Source organism: Equus quagga, unplaced genomic scaffold (assembly GCF_021613505.1).
Source record: "Equus quagga isolate Etosha38 unplaced genomic scaffold, UCLA_HA_Equagga_1.0 145896_RagTag, whole genome shotgun sequence".
NCBI classification, from domain to species: Eukaryota; Metazoa; Chordata; class Mammalia; order Perissodactyla; family Equidae; genus Equus; species Equus quagga.
This window is the reverse complement of record NW_025796719.1, coordinates 4,030-15,253: the sequence shown is the minus strand read 5'-3', so window position 1 is coordinate 15,253 and position 11,224 is coordinate 4,030. Positions and strand designations below refer to the sequence as shown.

The window sequence follows — 11,224 nt, the reverse complement described above, 5'->3', positions numbered from 1 at the left end:
TGTGAGGAAGGGGTGTCTTTTGAGAATCTAGCCAATAGACTGTGGGCCAAGTAGAGCGATCCCTGCACAGATCTGTGGTCAAGTACTTGCTGGGCACTTACTGTGTTCTGTAGGACCCAGGACAGAGACTTCATCTGTCTGAGCCTCAGCTCTGTCAACTGTAAAATGGCATGAACACTGATCCCTGTCTTACAGGTTTGTGAGCATTAAGTGAGGTGAGCGTGTAATGCTTTCAGCAGAGAGCTGACACGGAGCACTTGCTCAGTAAATAATAGCTGCTCTTCTTCTTCACAATCTAGGGTAAGGTATCCCTTCCTCTCACCCCAGCTCTGAAGGAGCTAGCTCTAGCAAGGTGAACAGACACAGCCCGTTCTCTTTCTTCTTCCACTCCTATCCACCTTGCCCCTCGAAACTCCCCCCAGCCCAACCCCCTCCTTAGCCCCGCCCCTCCCGCTGGCCCCACCTTCCAGCTAGCCAAACCCAGGCTCCCTCTCCCCGAATTCCTGCTCCCACTAGCCCTGTCCTGGCACAGCCCTGGCTTAGCGGGGCTGGAGGCTCATGGTGTAGTTTCTTGGGATGCTGACAAAGCCCACGTGTTTCGGGGACACGTCGATATCCTGGGGCGACTGAGAGTGCTTGAAGCAGAAATTCTGCATGATGGTGGTGAGGAAGAGAAAGAGCTCCATTCTAGCCAGGCCTTCTCCAAAGCAGTGCCGCTTTCCTGAAGAGACGAGATGGGAGGTGTGGAGGTGAGGCCAACTCTCACCACTGACTCGACCCACTACCAGACGCCAGCTGCATTCTCTCCGGGAGGAGGGGCTGGAATATCGTGGCCTGAGACATTTCTGAGAAGTCTCTAACCCTCTCTGAGCCTCATTCTCCAGTGTACCTGGGATGGGGGTGAGCTATACCAAGCTGTAACAATGAGAACTTTAGATGCCCCTTCTCCTTGAATATGCTCTCAAATATGGCTGCTATGCTGTCATCTCCTTCCCAGCCATCTGAAGAATTTAAGTGACCTGGGACAAATCTCTAACTCACACTAGGCCTTGGTTTTCCCCAGCTCTGAAAGGGGTATAAGCATCCCTTTGCTTTTTCCTGGACCCAGGTACTTGGTAGTTAGGGTAGTTGCAACTGGTTGCCTCCAAGGTAGATTCTAAGAGGGACTTCCAAGGTGGAGAAGGATACCAGGCTACACCTCAGAAAAAGAAGGAGTCCCCGTTGGGTGTGAGTGGTGGCTTGGCAGCAGATAGTGGTCTCTTACCAATGGAGAAAGGCACAAAAGCATCACTCTTCTTAAACTGCCCCTTCTCATCCAGGAAGTGCTGGGGGTTGAAATCGTGGGGATTGGAGAAGAACTTGGGGTCTCTCAGGACGGAGCCCAGCATAAGGAACACTTCAGTGCCCTGGTGGGGAGGAGGCCAGAGGATTTGATAAGGCAGAGTAGGAGATGGGTGTGCAGAAAGCCCATGGGGGTTGGAGGGGGAATTTGAGCAGCCCAGATAAAGAGAAATGGGAGACATGGGAGTTCGGGTCCTTTGAGGGACTTGAGATTCACGTCCCTGAGGTAGGAAGTTTGTGCTTCATGGGGTCTGTGTTTCCGAGGCCAAAGGTTTGGGGTAATGGGTGGTCATAGTCTCTGAGATAGGAAGTTCAGGGGACGGGAAGTTTCTTCCCTGAGAAGGGAAGTTTGAAGAACACGAATTCCATGACTCTTGAGGCTTGAGGTCTGGAGGACAAGCAGTTCATGTCTCTCAAGGCAGGAGGCTGGAGTGACATGGGGGTTCATGTTCTCTGAGAGAGGACATTTGGGGAACATGGGGTTCATATTCCCTGAGGCAAGAGGTCGGCGGAGAGATGGAATTCAGGAGTCTCTGAGTGGGAAGGTTGAAGGGATGTGGTGGTTGGGAGTCTTTGACTGAGGGAGTCGGACAGGGGCTGAGGAGCTTCTAAGGGGGATGGGGTCACAGGGAGCAGATTGGAGGTCCCTCTAGGCAGGGCAGAGCAGCACCTTGGGGATGAGGAAGCCCCGAAACTTGATATCCTTGGTAACTCTACGGGCCAGGCTCATGGGGATCACATCTCCAAATCTTTGGATTTCGTGGATCACTGCCTCTGTGTATGGCATCTTGGCCCGGTCCTCAAACTTGGGCTGACGGTTCTTGCCAATCACTCGATCAATCTCCTCATGAACCTTGGCTGGGGGGAGGAAGGGACTATGTTTAGGTATCTAGGGGTCTGAGGGCCGGGATGATAGTCCAAGTGTGAACAACTATACGTCCATTTGTGACATTTACGTGTTCAAAACAGACATCTGCCATACGCATTGTTAGCCCAGGTCTCTGTTCACCTGATCGTACCAGAATCATAGGAAAAGTCCAAGGGAGGAGTCTTTGGGGATGGTCTGCAATCAGGGCAGGGAGTGGCACTCGGTAGGCTTAGCATAGGAGCCATCCAATCAATTCTGATATTTCAAATATTTTAACAGCTGGTGAAACTTGACTGGTGCCCATCAGCTAAATATCACCCAGTCTCGGGATAGCAGGGCGTGTCTGAGGATCCGGGGATCTGAGAGAGTTGGGAACATTGCCGTGGGCTTACAGGATTTTTGAGGATCTGTGACCCCCACTTTCATGCACCCTCCAGCCGTACCCTCTATATCTGGGTGCTTCATCAGCAGCAGGAAGCCATAACGCAGGGTTATGCTGACCGTCTCTGTGCCACCAATGAAGAGGTTCAACGTGGTCAGCACCAGGTTCTTCAAGCAGAACTCCGTGTTGGGGTTCTTCTGCTCCCGCAGCGAGAGGAGGCTTCAGGACAAGCTCACTCCTCCATGGTCTCAGGGCCCTTCTGAGGTTTTTCTTTAGGGCCTGCTTCTCCTAAATCCAGAACAAAGGTGGGAAGAGGGATCCTAGTTCTGCCAGGCTTTCTCTGGTCTGCAAGCCTTTTCCCTGGCTGGTGGCTCTGCCTGATTTGCTCTTCTCACATTCTCTGCTGGCTGACTATCTGTCTTTTAATTATCAGCTTAGTGGTCACCTTTTTTGGTAGGAATATTTAGAAAGAGAGGGATAGTGAGAGACACTGAGTGAAAAAGAGGCACAGAGATGGCATGATAGAATGATTCAGAGAAGGTTAAAGAGAGACCAATTTTCTGAGACACAGACACAGAATTTTAAGCAACAGCATCCTATTCCTTCACTAAAATTCTTGAACCTTACTATGGAGAAATCCCTCCCTTGCTCCTTTCACCTTGAACTTCGAGACTCCATAAAGTCTCCTCTCCTTTCTTCACAAAAGCGAGATTGACCTCCAGATGGGGGAGGGGACACCCCCCCCTCCACTGTCTCATGGTAAAGAAAGTCACCTGTCCGCACAGGTGCATCTGATAACCAGGGTACGAAAGGTAAGAGAACATGGTGGCTAAAAGCACCAGGCCAAACGTGAAGGACACCAGGATTTAACCTAGTTCCACTGCTTCCTTGCTGTGTGACATCAGGCAGTCCACTTATACTCCCTAGGCCTCACTTCCCTCAGTTGTAAAACTGCGGTCATAATAGAACCTCCTTCAAGAGCTGTTCTGAGTTTTAAGTAGGCGAATACCGTGAAGCACTTAACATAGTGCCTGGCACATGGTAGTGTTATGGAAGTGCTTGCTGTTATGATTTGCATGCACACGACTGGCCCTGGGTAAGGGCTCAGTAGATGGAACAGTGGCGGCTAATTATAACTTGGATTGTGAGGTTTATTGTGATAGGGGACTCATTCGAATGGGCCTCTGTTCTCCTGCATCCCCAGCCTGATTTCCCTCTGCCTGGCTTTGGACCTGCCCACCTGGCTGCTGGGGTGTACCTGCTGCATGCGGATGAGGAAGGAGTCGATGAAGTTGCGCGGGGAGTTGGGATCCAGGGTGCGTTGGTTCTGCTCCACCTTCTTGGCTATGAAGTCCTCCAGGCCCTGCAGCTCCTTAAAGGCCTGTTGCTGTGGCCCTGGCAGGTGTTTCATCACTGAGTAGAACATCTCATAGAGCTAAGAGTGGGGGACAGAGGAAGAAAAGGGAAGGACAGTTGTTAGTGGGCAGGACTCGATGGCAGTGGGACCTGTCTCAGGGCCAGGAAGGCACTGGGTTAAAGGCACCTGCCCAGGTGTTGAGGTATTTAGATGGGGCTGGATGGGAATAGATATCTAAGTTTTCACATGAGGTAAGTGTGAGCATTCCTGTCTAAGAATTTAGGTGAGATGGATTGAGACACATATCCAGGGTTCAGATATTCAGATGGGTCTGGATGGGAGCACAGATCTAGATTTTCAAATATTCAGGTTAGGTTGGGTTGGGAGACACCTGTCCAAGTGTTTACCTATTCAGGTGGCACTGGTGTGGGCGGTCAGTTGTCTAGGTGTTTAGACATTCAGGTGGGCTCAGTAGGAGACAACTGTGCAGATATTTTGGGGATCTAGATTGGAGGCTTCTGTACAGGTGTTCAGGTAGTAAAGTTGTGCTGAAGTGCAGGTGTTAAAGTGGAGGAGATACTTCTTCAGGTGTTCAGATATTCAAATTGCCCGATAAGGGTCCTTTCTATGGGTGTTTAACAGGGCTGGGTTGAGGGACATTTATTTGGGTGTTTGTGGAACAATCTATCCAGGTGTTTAAGTGTTTAGGGGTCTTCGTTGGGGTACCTGTCTAGATGTTCAGATATTTTAGTGGGCTAGACAGCAGGCTTTTGTCTAGATATTCCAGTGGACTAGTTTGGATATGTGTGTAGATATCAAATGATTTTGGTGGGCTTCATTTTGCAGCACCAGGTGTTCAGGTATTTAGGGGGTGGGCTGAGGTGGTTACTATTCCAGATGTTAAGAAATTCAGATGGAAAGAAGGAATATCTTAACAAGGGGCACCTGTGAGGTATTAAGGTAAGTTGGGATGGAAACACCTGCCCAAGCGAGAGAACTTGGTTGAAAGCATGAATCTTGCCTGCAGGCTCTGGTTTGCTTTTGTGTGTGTGTGGGGGGGGGGGGGGGGATCAGGGCATCTGTTGAGATATCCAGGTGTCAGTGGAGATTGGGTATTGGGAGCCTGTCCTGAATCTGATGCAACTGTCCAGTTGTCCAAGAGTCGGGGCTGGACTTGAGGGACCTTGTCTGGAGGAGATTGGGAGTTTGGGACACCTGTCTCCACGTGGAAGAGGACTTGGCATGTTGTAGTAGGGACCTGGTAGAGCCATACTGGGATGGGTTACCTGCCCCGTAGATGTAGCTGTGAACTGGAAGCTTCCGTGCATCATACGCAGCAGTGACAGGAACTCTTTGTCCTCATAGTCAAAGCGGTTCCCAAAGACAATAGAGCTGATGACATTGGAGACAGCTTGGCTCAGGAAGAAGGTGGGATCAATGAAGTTGCCTGGGGAGTGGGATGGGATCGGGGAGAGATGGATTTGGGGAAGAGTCAACTCAGCAGTCAGTTGCCAGTCTGAAAATTTGAGGGAGCCACTGACGTGAAGAGCCAAACTTTCCAGCACCAGACCCCAGAGCTGAAAGCCTGACACCTTCCCCCAACCTAGTCCCCTTCCCAGGCAAGAATGCATGTGTCCCCATCAGGTGTTTTTCTCCTCCTTCCCGAATACTCCAGGGTCCCCCACTCACCACGCATGCTCTGGAAGGCCTCAATGAGGAAGCCCGCCTCCTCCTGGATGCGCTCCTCAATGCCACGCTTACCCACTCCGAAGTCCCTCAGTGTGGTGATGGAGAAGCGCCTGAGCTGCTTGGCCCGCTCCCCGTTGCTGAATGCCACGCCTGGGGAGGGAGCATAGGAGTGGAGAAAGGGCAGAGAGGGGCAGGGGCACAACACAGACCAGCCCCAGGGGATCCTGAGAAGTAGGGAGAGCTGAGCAGAGAGAGAGGGAGCAGGTGAAAGATGGAGAGACTCTGAGAGAAAGCCAGCAGAGAGAGAAACAGCAGAAAGAGGGAGATATAGAGACTCAGAGTCAGAGAAATACAGAAAGAGAGACTGACTTGGAAGAAAAGAATCAGAAGGAGAGAAGCAAGACAGATGCACAGAGAAACGGAGATATACAGACACTCATGAGAAGAGGGGAGGGGAGGGAGGCAAGTGAGATATGTGGAGTTTTGAGAGGTATATATAAAATTGTGAAACATTCTAAAACTGAGCCTAGAGAAGAAAGGAAAATATGGAGAGAGAAACACAGGTGGTCTGGAGAGAGGAGAGACTCACCAGGAGACAGAAGCATGGGGACTTTGAAGCAGAAATAATGTGAGATTCTAAGATTAAGGAAGGAGAAAGAGTGGGAGAGGGAGAGAGAAACACAAGGAAGCACAGAAGCTGAGAAGAAGAAAAAGACAAAAGACACACGGTGACAGAAGACAAGGGTTCCAAAGCAGAAATCAAGAGGTTCTAACAGTTACAGAGAAAGAAGAGACATCTAGTGAGAAGGAACAGAGAGATGGGGCAGAGACAGGCAGGGAGAAGCAGAGAGGCATAAACTCTAAGATAATTTAGAGACAAGAGAAGAGGCACCAATGAACAGAGATGGGGCCAGAGAAGACAGAAGAAGGCTCTGTCACAGCCTGAGGGGATGGGGGAGCAAGAAGAAGACTGGAGACCCCACTGAGGTCACAAAGTCAGCCTGCCCACATTCCCCCACCAGTCCCTCTCACCATAGCCTTTGAAGATCCGGTCAGCAACGGCCAGCTCTCCTCGTCCACTGAATTCCTCTGCCTGGTCTATCAGAGCCTCCTTTACAGCTTCGTATCCACGCAGCACCACGACCCTCCGGGGCCCCAGGTGAACCATGCACACTGGCCCATAGCGCTTGCTGATCTGATGGAGGTGGGAGTGGTTAGAGGGAGCAGCCCCAACTCTGAACTGGCCCTGTACCCAGGCCTCAAGCACTAAGATGCATTTCCCCATAGGTTCTCACAGGCAAGAGGCTGGAGATCCCAAGATCTGGTGTTTCCTGCCTAGGATCCTGATGCTGAACCTTCAAAATTCCCCTTTCCTGAAACTCTGGTCCAACTTTGTCAATCCTCTGCCTCAAAATCCTAGCCAAACTGGTTAGGCACACACCCCCACACCATTCCACCCATCTCCCTCTGATGGCACCTTCATGAGGGAGTCGCATATCTGCTCTGTGTCCAGCTGCAGGTAGTTCCCGATGAAGGGCATGGGGTGGGTCCAGGAGGCAGCTTTCCCCAGAGCTCCCTCTGCCACCAGACTGACATGAAAACCATTAAAACCAGGCAGGCCAGCAAAGCCACCAGAAGCAGCCCTGAGGCCAGCATGGTGGCCCTGAAAGTGACAGCCAGATGGCGATGGCTGGGAAGGTTTGCCTTTATACTACCTGGGAGAGATGGTGGATTTTGGTCCTGATGGTGTAATTGTCTCATTTCACCTCCAAACTACACCTCCAACCATACTCCCTGCCTAGCTTGGGCACAGCCAGCAGGGAAGGAGGAGGGGGACCCCAGGGCAGATGAACAGGGATTGGGCCCAAAACTGAATTTGTGGCCCCTCAAGAGGGGCCACCCCAGTGCTGTGGACTTCAGTATGGGAAGCGGTAGATAAATGCCACAACTGAATGCTTAGAGTATTTGCATGGTGAAGAGGGTCCTGAGCTTGAGATTTGGAGTCTCAGTGTGAGAAGGCAACCAAAAGTTGTGGATTTTGGGGTCTCAAGAGGGAAGAATCTAAAGATCTGGATTTAGGATTTTGGAATGAGGTAGGATGTGTGGTTCTTGATTTGGAGGTCTTTTGTTGAGGAGGGATGTAGGTTTAAAGGTCTCAGGAGGTGAGGTTCCGGGGAATGGATTTGAGGATCTTGAGGTGAGGAAGAACCCCAGGCTGTGGCTGTGGGGTTCCTGGGTGGAAAAGTATACAGAGAGTGCAGCTGGATCAGTGAGTCAGCACCTGACCCCAGGTACTGACCCACTGTTGTTTTGGACACATTGCCACCTCTTACTGCCCAGAATCCTCAGTGAGATGGCAAAGCAAGGTCAGGATAGGTGACAGAATTGCCCATCTCTGGTTGGAAAAGAGGTTGAAGTCCAGAGTCACATTTCAGTGAAAATTTCCACAGAATAGGAGAGAAGTATGATCCTAGTTGGCAGAGGGACTTGGCAGGACTTGTGTAAATAGTGATGAAAACTACCAGCATGATACCAAAAAGTACCTACTGTCTCAAGCATTATAATTTACGGAGAGCTCCACTGGCCCCCTTCCCAGATCCTTCAGGAAGCTCACTAGGTTGATTACCTCATTACTGTTATTATTGTCATTCTTAATGTTTCCCATTTTATATATAGGCATAAGGGGACAGAAAACAGAGACTGGGTACACGGCCCACATGTGACTCCCGTCTCTCCTGCTCTGCACTCTTATGCCCCCTTTCTGGGACTGAGTTTTCCCACCAATGTAAAGGGAGTATTTGAGAAGAGAAGGTAAGTATTTGAGGATGTCTGAAGCTCCCTTTAGAGGTAATTCCTGATTTTTCAGGGCTGTTATTAGCTGACAGAGGGAACTATAGCAGGAGAGATTTGGGTAAAGTCCAGTGTCGGGAACAGAGATGGGTCCAGGGATTTTGAAAGTGGAAGTAGAGAAAAGATGAGTAGCCCTGCTGTCCTTCCCTCTTTGTCATTCTTCCTTACTAATAATGACAGTTGCTCTTTGGTGAAACTAACTGTGAAAATTAAGTCTACATATACACGATCTTATCAAATCATTACAACAACGGGGCTGGTTCATCATCATCCTAATTTTGCAGTTCAGAAGACCAGAACTCCATAAAGCCCCTTGTTTGAGGTCACACAGGTAGAAGTGAGAGACCTAGAATTTGAACTCTCTTCCCTTCTTCATCATTGACTGGTATAGCCCAGCCTGGGGGAAGGGGAGACCAAGTTTAGCAACAGGTAAGTGCTGAGATTGGCTTCAGCATTGGACACAGAGATTACACTGGCGTCAAGTCAGCCTGGAGAGGGAACGGCATCATGTTGGTATTGAGTTGGACCCCTGGTAGACACCAGGATTGAAAACATGTTGGCACTGAACTTGATACCAAGAGAGCATTAATAGAGCCACTTCTGGTACCAAAAGGGCTCTTTAGGTAGGCCCAGGTGGTCATTGAGGCTGGCCTCAGGAGGACATAAGGATGGCACCGTATAGGCTCTGAACTTAGTCTCAGCAGGCTCTGACATGAGCATCAGGCAGGAGCTGAGATTGGTCCTATGTGGGCCTGAAAGGGGCCCCACCTGGGTGCTGGGCAGGCTCTGACAGTGGACTACCCGACTCAAGTGCCACCTCTCACCTTGGACAAGGGCAGGAGGGTGAGGTTGGCACCCCCAGGACTGGCATTTTGCTCAAAGCATTCTAGGCTGCTGAACGCTGAGTCCTGTGGGGAGGGAACTAAGAGAAGAGAACAAAGCTGAGGGAGGACAGTTGTTTGCTGCTTTTGGAGGGGGAAGAGAAGGGAAAAAGGATTAGTGTGGGCTCCGCAGGTATTGATCCCCCCAATCCCATCACCAACCTGCATCTGGATTGGCTCCTCCAATCCCCTTTTTTCCTTAACAATGAGGGAACTAGAATTTGGGGGAGTTTGTTTCTCTGTGAGGTTGGCACCAGAAAGCGCACTGAGTGTTCAGACAGGCTGCCATGAGCTGGACAGGGAGAGGGTGAGACAGGAAGACTGGAAGAAGTATTTGGGGACAGAGAAGTCAAGTGAGGTTAGCTTGTTGATGACCCTGGAACATGGAATAAGAGATCAGTGTCTGTCATCACCCACTTTCTCCCTCAGAAGCATGACTTGTGCCAGTGTGGGGTGCCCTGGAATGGGCTTCTAGGGTAAGCTAGTGTGAACCCAGGAAAATCTCTTGTCCTCTCTGGATGAATAGTACACTAGTTGAGAGCAAAATTATGACATGGATTGGAATCTTAACCTTATCCATCTTTGTTGTGTGATCTTGAACACGTAACCTCAACTTTCTGAGCCTTAGGGGGCCAATAACAGTGGTCACCTCTTAGGCTATTTTAGTGAGGAGTCAATGGCTTAATGCATGTTGAGTCCAGGATGGTAAGTGCTCAATAAATATTAGCTGTTCTTGTTATTAATCCACGAGATGAAGGAGATGGATGAGAGGATCACTAAACCCCCTTCTCACTTTTACATTCTTTAGTCTAGTTCCCACAGCTTTCCCTTTGGGAAAGGAGGAAGAGAGAGAAAGTTTTGGGGGAACCTCCCTCCCCATTTCTTCCTCAGCGCAGCTGAGCTGACTTGCTGAACCTGGGAATAAGACATTGATCTGGGCGGCCCCGTGGAGGGTGGTGGATTAGGCAGTTCCTGAGTAAGGCTGGGTCAAGGTTAGAGACTCAGATTGTTCCGGATGGGCATGAAGCTCTGCACAAGTCTTTGTCCATCCACCTCTCTCTTTCTCTCTCTCCCTCTCTCTCTCTCTCTCTCCCATGTGCTTCTGACTCTATTTATGATTGCATCATTTTGTCCAGTGGATTCTCCTAGATGCTTCTGTCACGTTTCTTCTCAGGTATACATCTGTACACAGTCACGTGCCACATGATGACATTTCGGTCAACAGTGGATCACCTGTATGATGGTGGTCCCCTAAGATTAGTACCATAGAGCCTAGCTGTGTAGTAGGTTATACCATCTAGGTTGTGTAATGGTACTCTATGATGTTCACAAAACGATGAAATCACCTATGATGCATTTCTCAGAACGCATCCCCATCATAAGTGACACATAACTGTATGTGTCATTGTCAGTGCATAGTTGGGGTGTCTTTGCATGTCTGTGTGCATTTGTGTTTCAGCATGTCCATGTTGATATATGCATTTATGCAGATGCATGTCTTTGTGGAGTTTGTGTTTGTGCATGAGTGGGTGTCTGTACCTGTTTATGTCTATATATGCACATCTGTGTGATGCATGACAGGGTGTGTGCATGTCCATGCCAGTGTACCTGAATGCATGCCCATGTCTGTGTCTGTCTGTTGGCATGCTTTCTACACGCCTGTTGGGGGATATCTACATGATGTATGACTCTATATTCATGTTTCTGTGCATTACAACTGGTGACTATATATGAGTATATGGATGTTTTTGCATGCATTCTAGTGTAGTATGTAGGCATGCGAGCCATGTTATATACACATGTGCGTCTGAGATCTGCTTGTGCCTGTGTTTGTATTCAAGCACAGCCCTGCCCCA

At 49.7% G+C, this 11,224-nt stretch overlaps 1 protein-coding gene across 1 annotated transcript; it reads right to left on the bottom strand.

Moving 5' to 3' along the window:
* Nucleotides 1–500: 500 nt before the first annotated feature.
* On the bottom strand, nucleotides 501–7,369 carry LOC124232904 (cytochrome P450 2A13-like). Its single transcript, XM_046649814.1, is given in 11 exon segments — nucleotides 501–721; nucleotides 1,265–1,406; nucleotides 2,012–2,199; nucleotides 2,653–2,791; nucleotides 3,561–3,563; nucleotides 3,850–4,026; nucleotides 5,235–5,395; nucleotides 5,638–5,787; nucleotides 6,670–6,832; nucleotides 7,115–7,176; nucleotides 7,179–7,369. Coding segments are annotated over 11 exon segments (1,482 nt in total). The 5' UTR covers nucleotides 7,294–7,369; the 3' UTR covers nucleotides 501–539.
* Between the last annotated feature and the right edge of the window lie 3,855 nt (nucleotides 7,370–11,224).